Source organism: Scomber japonicus, chromosome 16 (assembly GCF_027409825.1).
Source record: "Scomber japonicus isolate fScoJap1 chromosome 16, fScoJap1.pri, whole genome shotgun sequence".
NCBI lineage: Eukaryota > Metazoa > Chordata > Actinopteri > Scombriformes > Scombridae > Scomber > Scomber japonicus.
In genome coordinates, this window is record NC_070593.1 from 24,882,592 (window position 1) to 24,908,184 (window position 25,593).

The following is a 25,593-nucleotide window of genomic DNA, read 5'->3' on the forward strand; positions in this document are numbered from 1 at the left end:
AAGCGATGACCTGAATCCTCAGTTTGACAGTTGTCATGCAATTAGCTTTGTCAGCTCGAATGGCATCTCGACTCGAGTCGGTTCGCTTTTGTGCATCGCGCGTTTCTTCACCTCAAGTTACTCTGTGAAAAAAAAACGTTGTGGTGGAGCGGTTCAACTGCGATTAATTCACTCCTACAGCATTTTCCACCCTGAGAAAGACAGCTATTCCCCTATATAATCACTACAAAGGAACACTGGAACCCCATGTTTGTTCAAATCGAAGCTCATTGGTGTACGCGACCGTTTTAACGGATCGCGAGTGACATTTTGCGGAAGAACGTTGCGCACGTGCTCTGCCTTACCAGTTTTCCTCGGCTTGTGGGTCAATGTTGCAACCGAGCAAGAATGGAGCCATCCCAGATGATTAACTTGGAGGTATTTGCTGAAGTTGAAGCAAGTGTCCTCAAAAGCCACGGGAATCTAACAGAGTGGTATAAGAAAGACAGTATCTGAAGCTTTCAGTTTTTAGTGTATTTCCTATCATTTTTTTGCATAATCTGGGAAGAAGAAGAAGGAGCACTAAACAAATATCTCCTTTAAGCCTTCAAAAAGAGTTTGGGTGTATTCATAGCATAGATAATCCTTTGCTAGGAAAGTGAACACTGCAACAATCAAAAAGGTGATGCTTTGCAGACGGATTATAAGCCGTCAGACAGGTACTGTAGGTAGAGGTCAGACAGTTAACCCTGATTTGAATCAACCTCCCCATCAAATCCATGGATGTCCTTGCTGGAGGGAGGGAGGGGAGGGGAGGGGAGGAGGAGGAGGAGGGAGGAGGGGGAGGGGGGGGATTTGGCACTGAAGCGGAAATCTGTTCAGACACAGGCTACTCTGCACGGCTAGTGAACGCCGAGATGTTGCCGGTGGGCGCAGAGCTGTGGAGGACGACCGTTACCTGGAGTGAAGCATCCGCGTGGTCTGAGCTCACCACAGTGGACATGTTTACCTTCCTGCATGTGCTGCCCAGCCTCGGGGCGGGGGGAGGGGAGGGTAAGGGGGGGAGGGATGCTAGTTGATTTATTTATTTTATTATTTAACCAAAAAAAAAAAAAAAGCGGGGCAGCCTGTCATAGTCAAAAAATGAAAGAGCGGGGAAGGACAACCCGAGTAAAGGGGAGATGGAAGGATGGATAGTGAAATGCACACAGATGGATGTTGGCAGCTTTCTTCCCATTTTGAAAGGGCATGCCGTCCTCTTGGGCACTGTTGTAGTGTCTCATTCTTTGATCGTACCTTGACCTCCGGGTTGTCGCCAGTTTTTGAAGTTGCTTTTACTCGTAAGCTCTCAAATAGCATCGGCCTTTGACCTCACACTGCATAGCATTAATCGTTAATATGGGTTAGGCTTCTTTGGGACAGTCATAGGCAGCAAAATGTAAAACGTTCTGCCCCAAATTCATTATGAGTTCCTTTGTATCTCTAATTCCATCACATATACTTTCTCTACCTGGTTTCAAACTACTCCAGGATTCAAATGACATTTCCCCTCTTTAATTCCAAACACCATCTTTGCTTCAAATTATGTCATTTCGCATCTCAGAAGGCTGTTTGTCTGTCCGTCCTCCATCTCTAGAGCAGAGTGTGTGCATGTGCAGCGGCGGCTTGCCTCTAAACGTCCACACTGATCAGTGTGGAGTGACGCCACATTCGTGACTGAGCCCTCTGCGTTCGCTTCACTTGAGCTTTGTTTCCCCCACAAGCGCTGACCTATGTCACCAGCTCCGAAGCGACTGCGGCGTGCATGTGTGCGTATGTGTGTGCGTGTGTTTAGCTGGTGTGTAGTTGGGGTCTTCAAGCAGCTACTATTGATCCAGTAAGATGTTCCAGGTGACCCAAGTCTTGTGGTATGGTGTGTAAAGGATGAAGTAGTTGGAGTTGGTGTGATGTGGTAAACCCAGCAGGCACTTGAGTTAAGATCTTAGATTTCATACACTTCAGTCATATTATGCACATACTATGTTATACTGTACGTGACGCAGTACTTTTTAGTTTTCAGTTTTGTCAGCATAAATTGTTACAAATACCACATATGAAATGTTTACAGCCACGGATCTTGTGGTCAGTTATATTCATCAGTTAAAAACCATCATGTTTTGACAGAACATATCAGCACCATGTCCATAAACACCACACTCTTATTGGTCCATTCTTTTGGTTGAGGTTTCTGTAATTGTCCTGCTGCATATATCAGTGGATGGATGAGTCTAAATGCTGATTTTTAACACTGTCAGTGCTTGGACCCGGCATGCTTAATTGGATGGTGATGCTTCAGATGATAAACTTAATGTAAAGAACCACTGAACGCAGCTCCAAGCAGTGCAGCGTTTCTATGGGAAGTGAGTGACTTTGCCCTTGCTTTGTTTTGCTATTATATTATCATTATATCAGTGACATGAAATAGTCTTTAAATGACAATAATATCGTTTATCGCGATTATTGCGAGACAATATATATCGTCCAGCAAAAGTATCATGACATGCCTACCCACACTGACGAGCACGAAGCAGCAGAGGTGGTAAAGCAGGAATTATTTCCAGTAGGTCTTCACTGTTATTCTGCATCTATAGATAAGGTATTTCCAATGTGTTTTTATAAGTCGCCTGTCTCATGTGCATCTCACAGAACAGATACACCTTCATTTTAATCAGTACAGCTGTCTACACAGACACATAACTTACACTTCAAGTCTATTTTCATCCATTCTGATTCCATTTTGGGTTCTCAGCGCTGCCAAAATGCGGGGGGCCTACAGTTAGTGCTGTGCCTGAACGCATCGTGTGTTAACTCGCAAATAGACCAATAGCCACGGTTCATGCTGCTCATGCTAAACTTACACAGATGAAATTATAGTGAAAGTGTAAAAATATGTTTGTGTCACAGTTACACGTATATAGCAGAAGTGAAAGGTGAGCCGTTATGAGGCCTGTGTAGAAAACAGAAGCATATCTGTCCATTTTTAACACTGTTAACGGTATATATCAATAATCTATTTAGTTTGAAGCTTCCTCTGAAGGAGTGGTCTTCTCTCCAGTCTATCCATCTTTGGATACCTAAAGAATAGCACGACGATCATATGATTGGTAAGAAGTTTCTGGGAGGAGATTACTAATTGACTTGAAATGTGAAAGTGAAATGCTTCTATTGATCAATGTTTGTATGCTTTATGTCCCAGGTTTAATAATATCCGATCCGATGTATTTCCCAGAGGTTACTTAAGTCCAGATTTGAGTCTTTTTTTATCCTAAGCCTCTTCAGTGCCCATCAACTGGTATCCCACTCCCTCCGGTCAATTTAGCTCCCTTCAAAGCTGACCTGAGGGAGGGCTGCATTTAGCTCCGGGCATCCCTGTATACTCGTTTTATTTTCCTGTGCATGCTTCAACAAGAGCACTTACATCTAATTATTTTTACCCTAATTATTTTTGGTCCTGCACCCCCCCCCCCCCCCACCTCTTTCCCTTTCCCTCCACACACCCACTTTAACCTCCGAAGCTCCACAGGCAGTAACTGACAGGGGAGGGTCAGGGTGAAGCAGAGCCGTGGGCTCTCTCTCTTTCTTTTCATTTGCTGTGCCAGCGTCACTGACTCGATTATCTCTCTACTTCCTTTTCATTTCCTGTTTGTTTTTTTCTGAGTTTTTTTTTTATTTTCCTTTTATTCTTTCATCCAAATATCAACACTTGAATTAGCCTTGAGCAAATGTTGCATTCCTAAACAATGTGAGTTTTTTGGTAAATGAGAAAAATTTAAGTAAAAACTGAGTGCACAAATCAGCTTAAATTGTGAAAGAAAATGTCCACATACTTTAACTGTCTTTTCTGGGCTTGTCTGTGCGAGTTAAAATCTTGATTACATTTGTATATCGTTTAAAGCAAAGTGGAGGCCATGTGGGTCTCGACTGCTCTCATTTTAATAATAGTTCCTGCTTTTATCTTAATGCTGTTGAAAGTGCTCCAAATAAGCTTCAGGAAACACTTCACAGAGGGGGAGAAAACATGAAAAGTTCCCCCCTTAACGAACCTCTCAGAACATGTTCTTGACTGTCCTCGGGGCTGTGTTTAACAATGCCACTGTCTTCTACCTCAGTAGCAGGAGGGTGAGAGCGCAGCCCCACTACCCCCCCAGGGCACAGTGGAGGAGCTGAGGACAGATTGAGGGTATAGCTGGGGTTAGTGGGGGAGTGCGGGGCAAGCACGTCACAATCTCACTGTCTATGCAGAGAGCTCTCAGCATAAGAGCTGCATCAAGTCCTCACTGTCGCCATGGCCCCGACATGAGTGTTTTCTTGTCTGTGATAATTTGACAAAGGCTGCACCTGAGACTTTAGTTAAATAGCTTGATTTTAACATTCTTAAACAATAGACTGAATGTAAGGGGAGAGGTTTTGGTGCTATTAGCATTAGCATTAGTATTGGTGTAATTAGTGTAACATTGGCGTAATAAGCCAGTATTTATGATTCCACTTAATATTTTGAGTGCATAAGTGCGTTGACACTGAGAAGTATGAAAAATGCAGTGCACTATGAGTACCAGGATGGTGGACTCAAAACGGTTAAAAAGTTGAGTGTATAACTATGGACACTTGTCGCCCTCAATGGTAGCCATCTTGGCTACGTAGCGGAAGGGAACTGGAAATGGTGGAGGACGTTGTAACTGCCATGTGTTTTTTTGCACTAAGCACCACTACACTGTTGTCAGATATAAGCCATCAGTAGGTTTACTGGGTTAAATTAACAGTCTATAAGGATTTGGTACCGCAGTAAATAACGCTAATGCTAATGCTAACTAGCTAATCATCATTTCCCGTAAGACCAAGTTTGATTTGAGACAACACTATCCTGTCAAAATGTGCGCTAAGTAAGTACATAGTGTACACAGTGTAGACAGAAGTATATTAATAGAAGTATGTGATTTGAGACAGTTCAAATGTCACATACACAATATTATGTGTTGCAATCTTAAAAATGTAGTTCTGTTTTGTGAAACCACATTCTTTCTCGAAAGATGCATCTCAGCTAAACAGATAGCTTTTTAATATACTATTTAATATGCTCTTCTGCTACCATCTTGTTTACATTGCTAAATTGCTCAAGGGTATTCAAAAATTCAGAGTTCAAAATGTTGTATGATTGATTATCCTCCACTCAAAGCCTCTGCTTCTTTACCACAGTGTTTTTTTTTATTTCTGCATAATTCCAGTTTTGACATTCCCACTAAAAAAGACAAGCATCTATTTAACCTATAGCCTGTTTAAGAATTTTCACTATTTTATTGCTAAATGGTTCACAAAGGGATCAAACAAGAAGCGTCATTGATAGCACGAGGTCAGCTTTTGATTAATTCAGGGTGCTGATTAAGTAGGTGTTTGTTTAAATCAATTGATTCCACCAGCCCACTCTTCATATCTATGTATTTCTGTATTGGCAGATATTATGCGTCTCCAAGTTAGGGTTTAAAATAGACCACTTTACCAGCAGTCATGGCCTAGTAATGAACTCATTTTCAGCAAAGAAATGGAGCTGTTATTTGAGCAGTAATCAGAGGCATGTTTGCAGTTGAACACTAATGTTGATAAATGCTTGTCATTCACTTCTAATTGAATTTACAGCTAATCGAAATTCATCTAATGATACATTTTTGTCATTAAACTGAGCGTGGTGAATAATGTATCTCTTCTTTAAGATGAATGAATCTCATAACGTTGAGGTAGAATTTGAATTTAGAAAATATTTGATTTACAGTATTTATTATGTTACAGTTGTTGTTTGAAGCAAAATATGCAAATTGCCCTCAATCACATGAAGTAGTGATTTTCTAGAAAACCCAAAGAATAGAAAATGTAATAAAACATGTAAATAACTTACAGTAGATGACATGCATGAAGGTACAAGGCACTCACCCCAAGGCCTCAGGAATAGTGCTTTGGATCTGTGGTGAATGTGGCTTGATGAAGCGTTGGTCCAAATAGAACCATTGCAATAAAACTGTTGGTACAAAAAATATTGAGTATCACACATATTGAAAAATATTGTTTGTATCACACAGTGAGCTCTTAGGTCAAATAAAGTTGTATCAGAATAATGTCTGTGAAAACATTGTTGGTTTTGTCCAACCAACAGTCCAAAACTCAAAAATATTGAGTTCACAATTATACAAAAGTTGGAACAGGGGAATATTTAGCATCTTTGCTCATTGAACAACTTAAGTAGTGATTCATTATTGCAGTATATTTTCTAATCAATTAACTAATCAATTAGTTAATTATTTCAGCTCAGCTATGACCTTAAAAATGTAGAACGGCGTATACTTTCAATATGCAAGATGCCATCTTGGAAAATAGTATCCAGTTCTCTTAATACTCACATAGATGGAATGTAGTCTTTTATATAGTTGTACATTTTAGGTATTCGTTCACTCAATTTAGAGGTAAATTGGGATTTCTCAGGTAATTCCAATGTTTTTCATGCTTTAGAGATCATATACACTATACTTTCCTAACATATGTAGTATCATAGTTGGCAGTCAGATCTGTCAAGACAGAAAATTCCTGATACACTTTTTCATAACAGCATGACATTGTACAGGATTTTCAAACATTATATTGTTGCAGTCCGACTTGTACTATAAGTTCCGCTGCAATTGTATGAATCCTTTAACATAACATCTGCAGGTTGCACCCATATTACATTCAACTATGTCTTTTACAGTTCAAATAAAAATAAACAAAACTGTAAAAAAAAATCTTCAGGGTTGCATTTACAGTCCCATTATTTACAGAGTCTTATCAATCTCAGCACCTGACTACTCTTTAGCCAAAAAAAAACACTTTGACTCAACACCTCCTTCTCACAAAGCCCAGATTAAGGCAGCTGGAGAGTGACACAAAGCCACTTATGGGACGGCCTACACCGCTGAATCACTGTTGGCGACGAGCACCTTTTCGGGTCCCTCGGGCCAATAGACATGCTTGTTTGTGTGTTTGTCCACATTTTCCTTCTGTTGTTGTTGTTGTCGTCCATATTTTTTTTTTTTTTTGAAGACTCGTCTACCTCAGAGATTAACCACAAACCTCATCAGTTTGCAGCAGCTGCGGTTACCTTGCCTTTCCGGGTTGCCACATAATTGTCGCTCCTTTCTCAACCGCTCATGAGGCTTTTCGTTGTTGAGGTTTTCTGTCCAGCTTACGTCCCCCCCCCCTCTGCGTGGCAGTTGAGCTTTTGGAGAAGTCGTGGCTGAAGATAGCCAGCTGCGTCACATGATGAGTCTTTCACAATTCTCTGCACAGACCTGGAAAACAACATTGTGGCCACTACACATATACACACAGACACATCCACACACACATTTATCAGACCATGGTCACTTTTAGGGATATTACACGGACTTGCGTTAATTTCCTGGAGATTTACCCTCAACCTAACCATAACCACTACTTGTCTAAGCTTAATCCTAACTCTAACCTTAACCGCTGACCAATATATCATTTTTTTCCCCAATTGGGGACACGACTTTTGTCACAGTTGGAAGACCGGTCCCCCATTAACTGATCTTTCTGAAATTTCTCCCCAACAGTAGCCTATGACACACCACATGAACACAGTCTCATACTATGCATATACACTGTCACCAAATGAACAAAGCCAATTTGACAAAAGAGACTGCGGTTGTAACATCATCAAGTGTGACCACAACACCCATCATTAGAGATCCATTAGGGCTGTGATTAAAATGGGCCTCAGTTGTCCATTTACAGCCGACTCTGCTGTCTGTCAGGCTCAATGTGTCATTTGCTGTGTTGGGGGGGGGAGGGGTTCAATAGCTCTTGTGTCTGCTGTGAACTTTGAACTGTCTTACTCCTCTGTTGTTTTGACCTGCTAGTTGTGGGTTTTCACCACATGTCTTCACTTTGAGTCAAATGGGTTGTTGTCACTTTGGCCGAGAGAGAGAATAGACTAAAATTAGCCGTATCTACATCATGCAGGTTCAAAGACAATAGTGTTAGCAATTCGGGTGATCATATGACAGATGGAAAAACAAAAATATAAAAATGACCTAATGGCTACCTTACATCCATTAGCTTTTTTGTCTTTCTATTCCTGGCTCATCTGTGACTCTGAGAGAAAGCTCGGGCCTGTGCGTGACTGTTGAGTATTTGGTGCCAAAGCAAGTGGTTGTAATTTGTGGCCTTGCCGTGCCCTTGCACGGTAAACACTGACTAAGAGCTCAGGAATCTTAAGAGCTATAAAATAATTGCAGGTTACTCCCATAATGCCCAGAGTGTGCTGCTCCTAGCTTCAGCTCTGCCTTCTCAGTCTCATCTCTCTTTTTTTTGTTTTTTGTTAAGACTCTGTTGTAGCTATACTAAAAGTAGTGTTTTCCTGCTGTATCTGCTGTCTTTTTTTTTTTTTACTACAGCTCTGTTCTCTGCTCATTGTAGTTAGGACACAAAGAGGTTTAGCAAATGTTTACGATAAAATATCCCTTTTCACAATTTCATGCAAAGATTCAACTTTGATCATCATATTGTTAATTGCAGTAATTGAGTATTGATAGAAATTGGTGCGTTTTTCATTTCCTGTGGAAAATGGCCACTATATAACTCCTTTTCAATGCATGTGAGAAGATTTCAAATTTACCAGTTCTAAAAATTCAGGGTAAACCAAAGCATATTAAGATGCATTCATTTTGTTTTCATAGTACTTTTCAAAGTCCCATTGCTGAGTGATGGCATATCTGTGTAGCACTGAGACATGGCATTTAGTAGGAAAGCAAGTTGCCCAAAAGACATCGTCAAGTAATTGCCAGTTTGGGCTTCACTAATGCAGTGTGCGACTGAAATCTGAAAAGGCCAGCCAATGCTTCCACGCAGATAAACAATTATGTGGCTTTTAAATGGTGGATGTATTATAGCTTGGTATGCTCTTGAAGATGAATTTAAATGTCAGGCGTAACAGCTCTAAAACAGAAATAAGAAGTGAGTGTTCAAATAAGATTTTTTTTATTAATTTTTTTTACACACGAGATCTTTATATCTTTAACGTTAAAACTACAATAAAAAAAAACGCGATTACCCGTTGTATCGGGTTGGCGTATATTTCCAGGAGAATTATTATGCAGTAGCAATCATGAACTGACATTTGCTCTTTGATGACTTGGAGTCCAAACTGATGGCAGGAAATGCACACTGCTTTTCTGAGTTTGCTGATGCAGCAAACTGAAACTCTGCAGTTGCAAAAGAGAAGGATACAGTGGGTCGGTGGGTTGTGGGTTATTATCTAACGTAAGTGTTTCGTCAGACACTGTGTTGAATTTAGGATGAGGACGTTGAGCCTCAGTATAGACACTATTGAACGCTCGTTATTACTATTTGCCTCTAAGGATTTATTTATAGTAGTATTTAAATTGATATTTTAATTAGACTACACTGTCCACCCATTGTGTATATATTTTTATTATAATACTTCAAAATTATATTAAATAAAAGCCTGTTTTTGATACTATGAATTGTTGGCATTACACAATTTATAAGCTACAACCCTTTTGCCAACAAGATGAGCTCTTAAAATATTCTAGTGTTATTCCACAATGATGAAATGTTTCCACGTTTCGCTAATTTGTTGCTGTTCTATTAAAGCTGGCATGAACAAGTCTACATTGAGCTTGTATCCACAGTCTACAGTGTGTTAGATAATTGAGTTTCCTTGTTGGAGGTCCAGAACTTTGTATGTGATCGCTCTTGTTCACAGGCTCCATGTATTTGGGAACCCTGCTGTGATTGCTGCCAGGTGGTTTAACATCTGGTGCTGCAAATCTTCTGGGCCGTCTGAGGAAAAAGTCACACAACGAGAAAGTTTAAAAGGCGTCTGGATGAAGCCGCTCTACTTAATAGTAACCTGCTTTCATCTCACTGGCGTTTCAGGCTGTCACGAAGAGAGAGCCAAGCGCAGCCATACGATGGTCATACTGAAATCAAAGGGCACCTGTGTACTAGCGTGTAAACAAGTAATGTTTGAGGATAGCTGACACAGATGCATGCAGTATAATATTTGTAGTCATTAGTGCATTCAACCAGTTTCAAATCAAAGTGTTGGTCCACAGCGTAAAACATATTCGTTGGTTGGTCTGTTCTTTTCTCCTGGCCTGCGTCCATGTCACATGACTGCTTAAACAAACAGACAAAAAAAAACATATTTATTTTGACATTCCTTTTATTCTCGGTGGATAATGACATTTTTAAAAATATGTTTTGATGATATATCTAACAAGAAACATGCATTTTATTTTGATGGTCTCTGTTCAGTGAATGTTGATGATGTTTAGCTTGTCTGTTATTACAGCAGAAAAAGCGGCTGCTGCAGTGTAAACATTACATTCCTGCGTCCACTACAACAGCAAAATTGGCTGGAAGTTTTCACATTAGTTAGGAATATAAGTGATTCCATCAGTGCTTGTGTAATCTGGGGCTGCTGTGACTGAAGAGGTAGAGCGGTTCATCCACTAGTAGGAATATTGATGGTTGGTTCATTGGCTCCTCCAGCCCACATGTCAGAGTGTCCTTGGGAAAGATACTGAACTCCAAGTTGCTTCTGAAGTTTATGGCATCAATGTGTGAGTGTTTGCATGTGACTGAGTATTTGATTAGATCCTGATGAGCAGGTTGGTGTGAATGGGTGAATGTGGCTTTTAGTGTAAAGCACTTTGAGTGTCCGGAAGACTGGAAAGGCATTATATAAATGCAGTAGTTGTTAGTTTGGAAGAATTTTTCCATCAGTCTTACTATTCCTATATCTTCTGAGCTCTTCTTTCTAGAAGATTTTCCAAAGTTCTCATCTTTTATGTCCCTGTGGACTGTGTTACCAGGGTCTCTGCTTAATTGCATCATCATCAAAGCAGATCCCTATCTTAACTGACATTTACTGTATGACGTACAGGAGGGATGTGCAACCTTCAGTAGATGAAATTAAATGGTGTTTTTTTTTTTCTTCTCCCATGTTCTTCAAACCTTCTGCTACATTTAGTCACTTGGGAAGTGTTTAGAATGTGTGCAAGCTTATATTTTATATGCTGTATGTTAACTAATATGATGAAAAATATATGTTTTATTCTTTATTCTATAAAAAAATGATACTATATCCAAGAAGTGAACAACAAATACACCATTTTATTAAACCACACGTTAAATATAACCTTTTTAGAACAACTGTGCCTGGTTAAAAGGATTCCACAAAGTACTGTGCCATTTCCCATACAGTATTTAAATAACTCGCAAGCTTTTGCAACTCAAGCATTTAAACTGATCAAACAGAAGGCCTACATTAAAGTCTGAGTGTTCAGTGGAGTGGGCATTGGAACTGGGCCTAAGATAACATTATGAGTGAGTGTAATTCTTTGGAAGCTCCAGTTTCACTTATCTAGAAATGTTATATTGAAAGAAGTGTTTCTGGCAAATGTCAGATAAAGTGTTTAAAAAAGGAGTTATTTTAGCCATTGCTTGCTGTTATAGTATGGAGATAAATCATAATGTGCTAATTAATTCTACTGATCTAAATGGCATTGTGTGCATATAGTCATGAGAAGTATGAGTATAAAGAATGAATCCAAGGATTGGCCTGGAGTAGATATGATGGGGCACGTAGACAAGTGGAAAAACTGTACTGGAACCTCACTCTCAAGCCTAAAAATAGAAAGCCCACGAAACCAAAAAGTGCTTCATCCATGTTCTTGTAAATATCAATTTGTGATTAATGATGCCCACGCCCTGAAACACCTCGCAAGCCAAATGTAAATATTTGAAGTTGATCTTTGGGTTATGATGTAAGCGTTACTGTTAAACTCCAGTAGCTCTCTGCCGCTGGCTTAACTTAAACTGTGTGTGGTTTTTAGAGAAGTCAGCTCAGGCTATAAAGGACAAACCAAGAGAAACATTTTGGTTTTTATACGATTATTTGTTCATTTACTTGTGGAAGGACTGTGTGCAAAATACACATACACTGTACGTTACCACTGATGTGAGTTGGTCTAAAGGTATTTGACACCTTCAGTTCCTAGTAGGTCACAATTAAAACATACATATAATGATTTACAATACATAATGATATAAAACAGCAGATTAGAACTTATCATACCACCAACAAATGTGAGGACTACAGATTGTGATTGATACACTTCATTCTTATGTTGCAGTGCACCTGTCAGAGCAGTTTAGGTGGGATAAAAACAGGCAGATGTGGAAGCAATTCGGCGGGGTTGCAAGCATAACTTGTTGGAGCTAGATCAACTAACAGGGTAGCAATAGAATTCTATAAGTACGCAAGATTAAGGCCCTAAGCTTCTTGTAAGTACATATGCTGATGACATTGCCTGGACCACCCAGATTCAGATTCAGACACTTTGTCTGTCGTGATGGAGAATAATCTTAGACGTGACTCATCATTCAAAACTCAGACATACAATACATCCTCCTAAATACAGAATACAAATATAGAGCATAAGTAACTTAGGCAGAATATAATACAGGTATGTAAATGTACACTGTGAGTGCACCAGAGTTGCATGTTAGGGTTAGGGTTAGGGTTAGCCCTAACCCTAACCCTAACATGCAACTCTGGTGGACATACAGACAACTTGCACTCTTTCCATGGAGGACATCGATCCTTATTAATCAAGGAAGCGACATAAGCCAGTTAAGCTAATGCCACCAGGGATGGGTATCACTGGGATTTGATCAATACTGCCACTCATATCGATACTTCTTATTAGCTCAGCTCTTTACTTTTACTCTTATCTTTTTAATTACTAAATAATATGTTATTCTAAAAAGAATACATTCGGATCAGGACTAGAATTGATACCATTGAATCCATGCAAGTGGATGTCAAAATATTACACAGTACAATAAAGTGAAGAAGCAAAAATACCAATGTGCTCGACCGATCCTTCCAGGTTTTAAGATAATTACATATCCTGAGAATCTGGAGTAAATAGAGGTGTGAGAACTGGTGAAATATGAGACAGTGAATAATGTGACCTGCTGATGACATGAAAGGTAAAGCCAGAATAGGAATAGATAGGGATACTTGTTGAGACCAACCAATAAAAAACCAACCAATAAAAGAAAAAAGTATTTCATTGCTTTAAGACTTTATTATTGCTATCCTCTGTCACTGTCCTTGCACTCATCGCCTGCCTCACAGCATTCCTCCTACCTACTCTGCTGCTTAATGAGTTTCACCACGCAGTTATGAAAACAAAAAAAAATATATGTGTGAGATTTCCTGAAGTACAGGTAAATCCCACACACTCAAACTGAAATCAAAAGTGTTAAAAAGAAATAAAATGCTGTGTCATCTCATGAGCTTCAACTCAAAAGTCCCTCTACCATTTCTCCTTCTTGTTAGTACATAGTGTTTATAGTGACCTCACATAATCCTCAGCATCCAGCTCCACCCAACTTTAGCCTGAGCAGGGGTCTAATTAACCTAAGTAGCTGAAAACACCTGCGCAGGCCTTCTGAATGGACTTTATATTCATGTTTGTGTCCTCTTTGCTTTACACAAGCAATAAAATAATAAAACCACACGTGTAAACAAGACCAGATCACGGGGGGGTTTGAGTTATGTTTAGATATAGGTGGCGATTGCCGCGCGCGTCGATGCCTTTTGCCTCCATCGGCGCCCCTTCCATTGACTGACCCGTCACTCAGCGGCAGCCACAACCCCGGTGCCGCGTTGACAGACGGGTCGCCAGAAAGGTCGTGGCCCCCCGAGGTTCGGAGGAGTCAGGCATTCTCCGTCATTCCATGTTGTGACACACGACTAGTGGCACCAGAGCCTCGCGGCGACGATGAGGTGATAAGCAATGAACAGAAAATGTGAGCTCCTTGACCTTTTTATTCCCTTTCACTTTCTCTTTGCTTTACGACAGCTCTTATCTTCACGCCTGTGCCCCCCCCTCCCCACCCCCCCTCCCCACTTCTCCTCCCCGTTCTTCTCTTTCTCTTTTTAATTTTATTGCGCCGCCACGCTAAAGCAAGTAACCTTTTATTTAGAGACGCCATCCTCCTATTGATGATGACACCCTTTTTTTTTAGCCTGTTCAGTCTTGCTGTATCATATCATAACAAGGTGCGCGACCACATGCAATGACTAATACCACAGAACGCCTCTGACGATGGTGAATTGATAATTGTTTGCAAATGATAAACAACATATTCCTCACTGAGTCACCTCTTTGCTTGATGATGTCATAGCGTACATGCAGTCAGAACATATTCACACAGTATGTCTCATCTTGATGATGATGACACTGGGGGCTATTTGTTTTTATTAGTTTATCTTTTGTAATGAGTGGGGTTTTTGTTTCATCTTTTAAGTATTTTTCCTCTGTGTGTGTGTGTGTGTGTGTGTGTGTGTGTGTGTGTGCATATGTAGTTTTCCATCAAGCTTACACATTACTTAAACAATTCTATTTTTGCCGGTTGAAAAAAAAAAGAAAGAAAGAAAGAAGCCCATCCCCCTTTATTGATGTTCTTTACATCCCAGCGAGTAAATATAAATAGATGAAGCGCTCGTCTTCGATGTCAGGAAATGATGAAATGTCATGTGCCTTTCAGGAGACTTCGGAAGCTTCCCGTCACCTCACTTTTTGAAGTGAGGAAGTAAATGAGCATTCAGGGAGAGGAAGGAGAGCACCTCAGCGTTCCTCTGAGGAGGTGGGAATCACAGCCTGGGGATGGGTGGTAAGAGAGCACCGAGCTCCCATCCTCTCCCTAATGCTCCAGTGACCCCAATATGACTCCCTGATACCAAAGGTCATGACCCACTCCTGTCTCCTTCGGCGAAATTGCAATATGCAATCACCGACAAACCCCCCTCATCCTTACCCTCCCTCCCTCCCCTCGTGCCCCCTACCACCTCCCCATCCCCCTACCACCTACCCCCCATCACCACCCACACTGCGTCTCCAAACGAAGATTCCCACCCACCTGCTTGTACCCCCAGCTGAGCATCACAGGATTGCAGCGTTACAGTCTCAGGAGAACCCCACCACTCCTCCTCCTCCTCCTCCTCCCCTTCCTCCTCCTCCTCCTCTTCCTCTCCGTCCCCCCACAGTTCTCCACGCCTCCATGGAATTACTTCCATCTGGCCTACTTTCCGCCCTCGCTCTGTATCAAGTTGTACACTATCTATATGTTGTTTTTCCCCTGTAACACCTCCAAATGTTGTTCTTCCTAATCCTTTATTGTTGTTGTTTTTTCTATATTCCCTTCTTTTCACTCACTTCAACCCTTGATGTTATTCGGCTTTCATTTTACTCTCAATCCGTCGTCCTTCTCCGCGCCCGATTCTGCCTTCTGTAGGCATTTTATTAACACATTGGTGGCTTCGGGGTGAAATTGTGTCCTGTATGTTGCCTGTCTGTGCTCATTTGTGTGTCTTGGCCTTATCTTACTCTTGGCTTACCAATGACTGTAAAAAAGCCCCATGATTAAAGAAGAATCTGGCTATCTATGCTCAAGTATTCCCTCTATTTACTTGTCTCCAAACACAAATGAAGGCTTTAGAGCTAATAGTTTCTAAGCAGCTTGTGTATCAGACTTGAAAAAGCACTCCATTTTCGATTCGTCCATTATTTTAACCATCTTACACATGTTGGAAATGTCACATTTAAGGTGAATTACATACATCAACCTTCTAGGAGTAACCACGTGAAGGATATGTGGGATATTTTTATCTCTTATAATTCCCATGTGGTAGCATAAATCACAGTTATGTATTAGCACAGCCAGTAAAGATCACAGTGAATCCGCTTTTGTCAGCAGGGTTTAGTTATAAATATCAAAGCACCGCTGTGACATTCATTCAGCTTCGATCGACTAGACCTCAGAGAAGTTAGAGATACGCATTGCGGTTCATTTATGGTTCTTTAAAAGAAAAAATGTCTATAGTCCTCGTGGAGCAGCAGGCATGTTGAGATGCGGGTCAGATTGTCCATCTACTGTATATCTACATATGTTTGCATGGTTTTTCTGTGCTGAGACAATCGCTCATGAAAAATGTCATTTCTGTCATGAGCTAAATGATTTGTAATGTCAGCGAGTGCCTGTATTTCACGGTTGTTTAAGCCCAACATCCCATCGGTCTCAAATCAGGGTAAGAAGCTATACTGGTTCAAAACGCCGGAATACTCTCATTAATGGCGCATTGGAACATAAACACCCTGCAACACTGTTAGTGAAGCAATATTAATACAATTACAATTATCACCCCAGAAAATGCCACAATAACAAAACCAATGTGTCGAGGCCTCCGCTGAAAGTCTTGGTTTCAACTGTAAGTTTGTAGTGAATGTGGGAAGAGTGAGATAAGATAAAGAAAATAGAGGCTTTAATCTCTAACCCTAACCGCTAACCGCTAACCTAACCATAACCCTACTCAACCCTAACCATTTTCAAATCTTAAATCTGAGATGTTGCTTACAATGCTCTAATGGCAAGCTGTAGAAGTCAAATGTCACTTGACTTGTAGGTCACTGTGTTGCGTCATCACTCTACACATACAACATGTGTCCATTCACTTCTTGAAACACACAGTCATACACTTCCTCCTCATACAAACACACATACTTGACTCACCCTTTGTGGCTCCAAGCTCTAGCATCACACACCCGGGATTCACGCAGACCATACAGTGAAGGCCTGCAACATGTTATCAATGACACATTATCAGTGACACTTGGCCACAGTCACATATATGACTCGTGTGAAATGTGATCAGCTTGCTTAAGTGTCTCATTGGTACACCCATTGGTCATCTGCCAGTTATTGTTGCGGAGAACTTAAAGATTTTGGCTTGTGGCCCAGATTTGAGGAAAGAAGAGTATTAAAAGAGAAAAGATCATTGATAAAACACCATGTGTTAGATCCCCGCAAGTGCTTCATAACGTTAAAATCCTGACTGTATTACAGTGTAGTCTAAACAATACACACATTTTGAATCTTTTCCAATTTGGTTCTATATGCATTTTGTGTCTTGACCTGGAGTGACTCGTATTGACTGTACTGCTGGCCCTGCTGCTTGCATTAACCTATATATTGACCTATGTTTCACCCAATGGTTATGACTCAGTGATGTGTGTCTTATTCAATTTCATTTCCAAGCAGTGGATGCTGCAAGTAAGTGTGTGGGTTTTTGGGGCGGAGGCACCATTGGTTAATTCTTTTGCAACACACACTGAACTTGTAACTTATTTCAGGTCGTTAAAGTTTCTTGTGTTTCCATCATGTTGGATTAGAGTGATTTATTAAAAAGGCCATGATGATGATCACCACCAAAGCTCTGGTGTATTGCAGTGTATTGCATTCCATTCAAATGACTATTTTACCTCTAATGCCATTGCTTATACTAACAAACCTATAGTAGATTAAGATGATCTGCATTATTTTTACCATACAACGGTTTGAAAGGCTCACTCAAAATCTGAAACACCAGCTTTTTTGTACTGTATTTAAATGACAATAATTGCCCAGTTAGGAGAGCTAAATTTGAATCTACAATGTGTTTTATACTACAGACAGAATGGCTGCTGTCACAAACTTTGTAACATTTGCAACTTATTCTGGATAGATTAACCTTTTTAATGCCGCACCCATTATACTAGAAAACTTGCATGCTTGACAAAAAGAGGCACACGCAAACACACACGTGCACCTTCTTATTCTACAGTTTGCAAACACACCCTGGCACACAAAGCACACAAAGTGACTGTGGCAACAGGGCAGTGTTTAGGTGTGTTTGGTTGCTTCTACCAACACCATTCCAGGTGGAGCTTGTGTGCTCTGTAATCTCTTGCCCATTGTCCTCATGACAAAAATTGAGCCCTGGCACGGGGTTAAAGCTATGTGGTGACACAGTGTCGCCCAGTTAATCATCCACCAAACTTGTTTCACTTCAGCGTGAAGTTAAAGCATGAGCTAAGAGTTTGTTGGAGAGGAGAGAGTTTGAGAAACAGCGGGACTGAACATAGGAAAGGGAAGATTTTTACTGAAGAGGACATTAGGTCCTTTTGGACATGCGTGTCACTTTGGTCCACTGTGACTTGTGCTTGCGCTTGCATGTTCTGTATTTTGAGGTGGGGGGGCGAGTAGGATCATCATGGCCCCTGGAGTACACCACTGCTCTACTCATCCCCTCCCCACAAGCAGCAGCAGCAGCAGCACAACATCATTAGGAATAATATCTTCAACTCTCTTTCTCAATCAGAACATTTCATGTCACACAGTAAGACATTTTGGCAGCTGCCACCTTGACCCCGTGCTTTTCTTCTCCCTTAGGGTGTGATGGCGTAAGTCTCCGTCAAACCTACGAAACGGCTGACATAAACACATAACTCATTATGTCAGACGTTCATTCATTAGATTCTGTTGACAAGAATTATTCAGCGAGTTATACTGGTCAATGCTTTTTGACCAACGCTCTTGACTCTTAACGTAGACGACAGATTTTCAAGCTGCTCTGAGATGTTTAACAGTTCTTATAGGACATTTATTTGATTTTATTCTTATTTAGGTGAATGACATCAAGTTCCAGTAGAGTGCATGAAATAAATAGTTGAATAAAAAGTCATGTTAGTGTACATTGTGTGTATTAATTTTCCTACACCTTATGTCTTTTATTCTGTAATTTTCAACCTTTTATTTAACTATTGACTCTTTAAATACACCTGAACAGGCACAAATAGCTGATTTGCAGGAGCAGATACATAGCAAGTCCTACAAACATATCGTTATAAAGAGTTCTGAGTCGTAGCATAAAAGTGATCTGACCTAATATAAGGTCAAATCTGATTTTCTTGGAAGGATTTCAGTTGCGTTTGTAGAATTTGGATTATTTTCAACTCTTCAGATGTGAAGTTCTTAATGCAACTGGGTCATGAATCACAAACTCAAGTGTCACACTTACTGCTTACTTCTTAACCAGTGATGATGAAATGCTGAAATAGAAATACAGCTTGTGGGTGTTAAAACACCAAACTTTTGTAAATGGATTTTTATGTTTTTATTTATTTATTTTATTTCTATGAGGCTTATGTTTTTCTAGACACTTGACCTCCTAAACTGGAGCAGAAAATATGCTCAAAGTACATACATTTTTTATTTGATTTTTTATTTTTTTCTGGCATAGACACCTTTATTTGAAAGTAGAGAGACAGGAAATTACGGGAGAAAGAGGGAGGGGTGACATGCAGAAAGGTTCGCTGGCCGCCGTGTAACATTTGAAATCTCAAATACTCAGAAACAGAGCTATTATTCTCTTTGTCTGTAGATGGCGCTCATTGGCATTTCTCTATTATAAAGAAGTCCAGATTAAGTTTTCTGACCCTGATCGGATTCCTTGATATTGGCAATCTACCAAGCTTAATCAAACGCTTGTATTCAAGTATTAAATGCTGATTTGATTTGTATCTGAAATACTGAATAACAGCTGTAGCTACTAAATCTAATTTATCACAAGCTTTTTGACCCAAATACTAAAGGTACTGGTTCAAAATTATTGAATTTACATTCGATTTTTGTCAGTATCTGAACTCAGAGTCACTCACCAGACTGTCGCTCACACTAAAATACATTTTCACATTCACACACTAATTTTCACTGGCTTAAACAGCAGAATGAAGTCTCTCTGTAGAGTTTGGCTGTGGTAAAGGAAAGCAATGTTACAACACTGGACAAAACACAGCAAAGTATAGAGAAAAAATGATAATATTATTATTGGCTTTATTTTAACTGATCCTTTCTAATAGGACCGATCAGCTGCAGCTCAGGACTTCTCTATCTACTGCTGCAGCTCTAAACTGCTGCTGTTTTTGCCCATATGTGGCACTAGTTGGACTAGAGCTGCAGGTCCAGAGCTACAGGTATAACACTTCTGGTACTGTGACTCTGAAATCAAATGATACGGGCAGGACACTGGTAGGAGGTGTTCCCTCACAATGTGTCCTTGTTGTTTCAGAGCAGCATTGTGTCTCTTTCCAGTTGTTCCTGATCCTACCAAGGTAACTAGCTCAATGTTAGTAGAAGCTCATTTTTATTTAAATGTGCACAGGAAGATACCTCCCTGTGCTCGTAGAGATAACCGATGTCCATTCCTGTGAGACTGGACTGTACCTGTAAGTTCAAAGTGAGCCCTGATCACCAAGGTTAGCACCAGATTTCCTCACAATCCCCAACCCGGTTTACAGCCGCCCACCAATGTTTATTGTAGTTTTCTGGATTTTCTTGCATTAGAAATGCTTCACAGAGGTTGAGGCACTGTGTCCAACATACAGTATGTACAGGGGCACTCAAAGCTCGCCTAGAAGCTGGACATGTCCTTGCACAACAACCCTGCTGTCAGTCAATCCACCCCATTACGTTGGACGTGACATTTAAAGTTGGGCGAAGAAGGCGGACAAAGTGCCCTTACCTCCTCCGTACTAGCCCTGCAGTAGAGTCCCCATGTAGCGTTTGCCGATGAGTGTGTTTGTGTGTGTTGTGACTTTGGCCAGACTTGGTCTGGCATAAGGACAGCTGTCACATCTCCAACCTGTCACATGCGACACAGAGGAGATGCCAGAGGCCGGGGCATCAGGAGACACAAGGACGGACACAAGGAAAAGTGTGTGTGTATGTGTACGCGTGTGTTCTTGGACCAATGTGTCCAAAAGAGTAAGGACGATGGAAGACATTGGGGCGTTGGCCGCGTGAACGGGTTTTGACTCGGAGGCACCCTCTAACCTTGATGCCCACACACACACACAATCGTGCAAACTCTTCACCCGCTCTCTTAAATCCAGTCCTTGAGCAGTTGAGTCACTTTCTCTAAGGGCATGTAGTAAATACTGCCTTAACATCGAACCACCATCCCTGCAGGACGCCCGCCTTGTCTTGCAGTCCTCTGACCTAGGCCATTTCAGTGCTCATTACTTACCAACAAAGAAGCCTCTTCATTAAGGTCCTGCCTGTGGCCTGTGGAGAAAAGGCTTTTTTTAATGTTCGTTCTCTGCTAACTCTTTACATAAGCAAGCAGCAGTTGCCCTCAAGTGTATTTGGTTAAAAGGGCTGAAGATGTGTGTATGTGCGTAGAGAAACATTAATAGCCATTTTGGGGCTTTTATTTCATTACAGAGGGAAAAGGCTGTTCTGTTTCAATTTAAGTAATGGTTTCAAGGCAGGCAGGTTAAAAGGTCAGCTTTTGTTCTCATTAGGATATCTTTTCACAAGCTTCCTGAATAGATTCGCAGAGTTTGGGGAGAAATAAGAGAGAAATCATGAGAAGGTTTTTCAATGCCTCTAAATAACCACCACATTGCAAGGACACCCCTTCAGCGTACTGTGTATTCCGTAACCCAAACCAGCTGTCAAGTAAAATCCTTTGCATTGCCCCTCCACACTTTAATTTACTTTTAACGTTCCACTTCAGAAGCATAAAAAGTTTTCTCCTCTGGAAAATGGCGTCGTGAAATTTGAGCAGTGCCAACAGCTTGGAGATAGAAGAAGATACAGTATTTCAAATTGTGTTTTAGAAGCAAGTCGTACATTCTCCGTGCATCAGGGATCATCGGTTTAAGTGCTTGAAGCTGCAGGTCAGGGGGGCTTTAGCGGTCATGAAGCTATGGTTTGCTGATGTGATTCCTTATACCGGCTTTTTGACAAGACTTTTAAATCTTTCTTTTTACGATGTCAGACGTCGGTCAGCTGTATTTCCTTGTCAACTGGAGTCTGATAAGGGTCAAACAAGTCTTAACTTATTTTGCAACAGCTCGCACAAAGAATTGACAAATTATAGCCGAATTCTCTACTCAAAAAAGTTGGAAAAAGAGTATTACTCACTTTTTACTCAATCGAAATTGTGTACAAATCAAGACAACAGTGTCACAGTAGTGTGATGCTGTGATGCATTTTCTCTTTTCCAGTCTGTCTTCAGAGCTGCTTTTAGACACTGTATGCATCTCATTACAGAAATGGAATGGGTTTAATGAGTCAACACTACACAAAGATCACATTTACAGTGTGAATATGTTGCGGACATTTCAAATTTTTAACATGAGTTTGAATTGATTGATCAGATTAACATGAAGGCTACAGTAGCTCAAAAAATATGCACAGAGATTAAATGCATGCTTTGTGCTTCCTGTTTATGAGGACTGTAACAAAATCAAGTCACTCAGTGTCGTCTGCTTTGAATCAAGACAATAAAACCAGTTTAACAAACCAGGAAACGCTGTACATGAGCCAGTTTTACTACTGTAAGAATGATCAGAGCCAGCTATCATCCTCTATTAACAGTTCTCATTCATGCCAACTGTGTGGATGAATTAATATCCAGGAAGACTTTATACACAATGAACCAATACAGTAGGAATTCATGTGTCCCAGCTTAAAGTCTGTCTGACATTAGAAATCAGGCACCAGAAACCCCATCTATTAAATTATTTAATTTATGAGAGAACATATTCCAAGCGATTATTGGCAATCAAACTTGAAAACTTCATGCAGAGTTTGATGTATAGTTCTTCTTAACTAAACAAGACAAAAAGGACTATTTTTATCTATGTAGTTCAGTTCCTTTGCACAGCACATTAATTTAGAATGGCAATAGCTAAAAGTTAAAGGGTCCGCCTTTAGTTTTTTGCTTGTTTGTTTCACTGATGTAATATGACTTGTGACAGCTCTTCGCTGTCTGCTGGGACGAGATGAGTCTGAATCATTCCACAAAAAAGGCTCCCTTCAACAGCGCCCTTGGTCTGACCCAATCGTTGGATGGTCCGCTGCAGCCTGTGCCGAGATGCCCCCGTGCTCCTCTACTGGCCCCTCTCACCTTGCTGTTGGTTCTCATCCATCTGTTTACTCTGTCCCAGTCCAAAGGAAGCATCCATTAAATCACCTTTGAAGATCAAAACGGGACTTGACAGCTACAAACTGGAGCAAAACAATCTTTTCCCAAACCCCACATCCACCGCGGCCCCACATCTCTGTGCCTCTTCCTATCTGTCCCATATCGTCAGAGGCAGAAGCCGCGAGCGCTGCTGTGAGACAGAGAGCAGTTCTTGTTTACTGATGCAGACTATATTGATGTGAGCTGATTCCATCAGGCGACACTTTTGGATGCCACACACCCTGCCGTCTTTCACTGCCTCTCTTCTACTCCCTATGTCTTTACCCCTAATGTATCTGCTATGACAAGGCAGGCTGTGACAGTGAGCAGAGCTGCAGCCATTGTTGCAATGGTTGATATCTGTTTTGGCTACTGTATAAATGTTGATGTAATAATGACTTTTATATTAATATTCCATATTACACTCCCACTATTTCCCATTCAAAGCCATTTACAGCTGCTTCTTGTGCTCTAGATATATATCATACACTTGAGGCTGCAGCTAGGTATTTTTTGTTGATTTCGCTCATTTGAATTCATTTATAAGTTTTTCTTCAATGGTTGAAATAATTAGATTACATGCAAAGTAATTAATTCCACTCTACTTGGGGAGTAAATGCTCAGTGAAGGAATTTGTCCCTCCGCCCACTCAGCCATATTTTTCTCAAACCAATAGTCAGTTCGGTTTTGTGAAAAAGCATGGTAATTAGTTCATAGGCCTGATCACGTATGGAAGCTGCCTCGCTGCAAACTGGTTGCTCTGTGCCTCTGTCCATCATGTATGGTGGTTAGATTTCCTCTCACCACGGCGGGCAGCGATTATAACAAATGGATGAGTTCAAACCGTCTGTAAGACATTTGATTAACGCTGCCGAGCCTCTGTCGGGGGACACAGAGCCCGGAATGGTACTTGATGTGGAATTGCACTAATGGCAGTGCCTCAGAAGTAGCCATGCTCTAGGAAACACATCACAGAACGAGAAATTAGAACCTCGGAGAGACAGACGAGGGTTGCAGCGCGCAGCTCCGGGTGGCCTCTGCATCCATCTCACACATGATTTGATTGGTGCTTCCAGTCATCAGCTCAGCCTCATGTTGCAGCTGTTGAGGCTAATGTGGCATGAAACGAAACAGATGTTTCTTCTGGTGTCTTTCCACCCCCTTCGATATTTTGGGATTTGCACACTTGTTGTGTACACTTAGAAAATCTGCAGTCATCAGGGTTTGTTTTCTGTTCAGTTCAAATTATTTCCTCACCCAATCAACAAACAACTCCAGGTCAGACATGAACCAGGGTTATTGCCGTTCTTGGTCAAAGCCTTAAACCTTTGACCACTGCAGGGCTCAGGACAAATTTTGGTTTTAATTTCAGTAACTGACAATCCAACAACAGCAGCAACAGGCCAGGTCAAGCAGTGACTGGCCAGGTATATCCACCCCCACTCTTCTACCTCAAGCTCTCATTTTTTATGCTTCACACTACTTCCATCACTTTTTTGACACCATTACTCCCCTTGATAAGAATCAGTGTGAAAGCATGCTTTGTTCATACCCCTCTGAACAATTATCACATGCTGCCTCTCTTTATGATGGCAGGCTTTTTTCTCTGCCTTCATGTGTGCTCATTTGGAACAGATTTACCTTTGGATGCATACACTTTGTACAAACTTTGTTTCAAGCTTACCCAACTCTTACCCCTGACAATCCCTTGCATGGACTATATGAAAAAGTCCCAGGCCACATGTCATTGCTGTTAATCTTATGGATTGTGTTTTCACTGAATAACATTTGTCTTTGTCTCTTTCAGGACACAGCGCTGGACCCGGGAGAGGATGTGGCCCTTCTGTCAGTGAGCTTTGAGGATGCTGAAGCTACACAAGTCTTCCCTAAACTCTACCTTTCACCAAGCATCGAACAGTAAGTACATCAACCAGTCACTCAGTTGATTGTGCAGTAACCTGATTAGATTATCATCTTTTGTTGTTTTTTGTTTTTTTTTGTTCCATTGGCATGTGAATGTGAGGCTAACGTTAGCCTTGTTTGACTATTATCATTTAAATAAACTTGTTTTATAGTGGTGATACAAAAAATTGTAAATTCTGTAGGATGTCTCACACACACACACACACACACACACACACACACACACACACACACACACACACACACACACACACACACACACACACACAGTCCTCACAGGGTAGAATAAAAAAAATCTGTAAGTTTGTTGCAGTAACTCTCTGTAACATCAAAATACCTTGACAACCAGAGGGAGGAAGAAGGTCAACCAAAAGTGACGTGGGCCCACACTCACCACTGCTTCTGATTTTGGGAGGAAACAAAATGTAGTTGACGGATTAGCGTGAATATTATGTGAATCAAGGCACATATTATGTCATTGTGAATAATCCCACATCTCAGTGTCTGGACTCATCATTCGGTTCCTCAAAAACAATAAGGGAAGAACAAAAAAATTGAGATGGATGACACACAGCGTCTGAGCGAGGGATGACTAGATGTCTGGGGTGTTGCATGCAAGCTTGTGTGGAATTTTTTTTTTTGTGAGTCTGTGGCCACTGTGAGAGTGGGTACTTCAGCAGTAGTAGTCTCCCTGTTCAAACCCACTTTTTGTCTTG

General features: G+C 40.9%; 1 protein-coding gene across 1 annotated transcript in view; it reads left to right on the forward strand.

Moving 5' to 3' along the window:
• babam2 (BRISC and BRCA1 A complex member 2) overlaps nt 1-25,593 on the forward strand; it is a 77,695-nt gene that overhangs the window by 25,792 nt on the left and 26,310 nt on the right. The window contains exon 7 of the mRNA XM_053335035.1: nt 24,762-24,871. Within this exon, the coding sequence (XP_053191010.1) occupies nt 24,762-24,871 (110 nt within the window). The remainder of the gene's footprint in view (nt 1-24,761; nt 24,872-25,593) is intronic.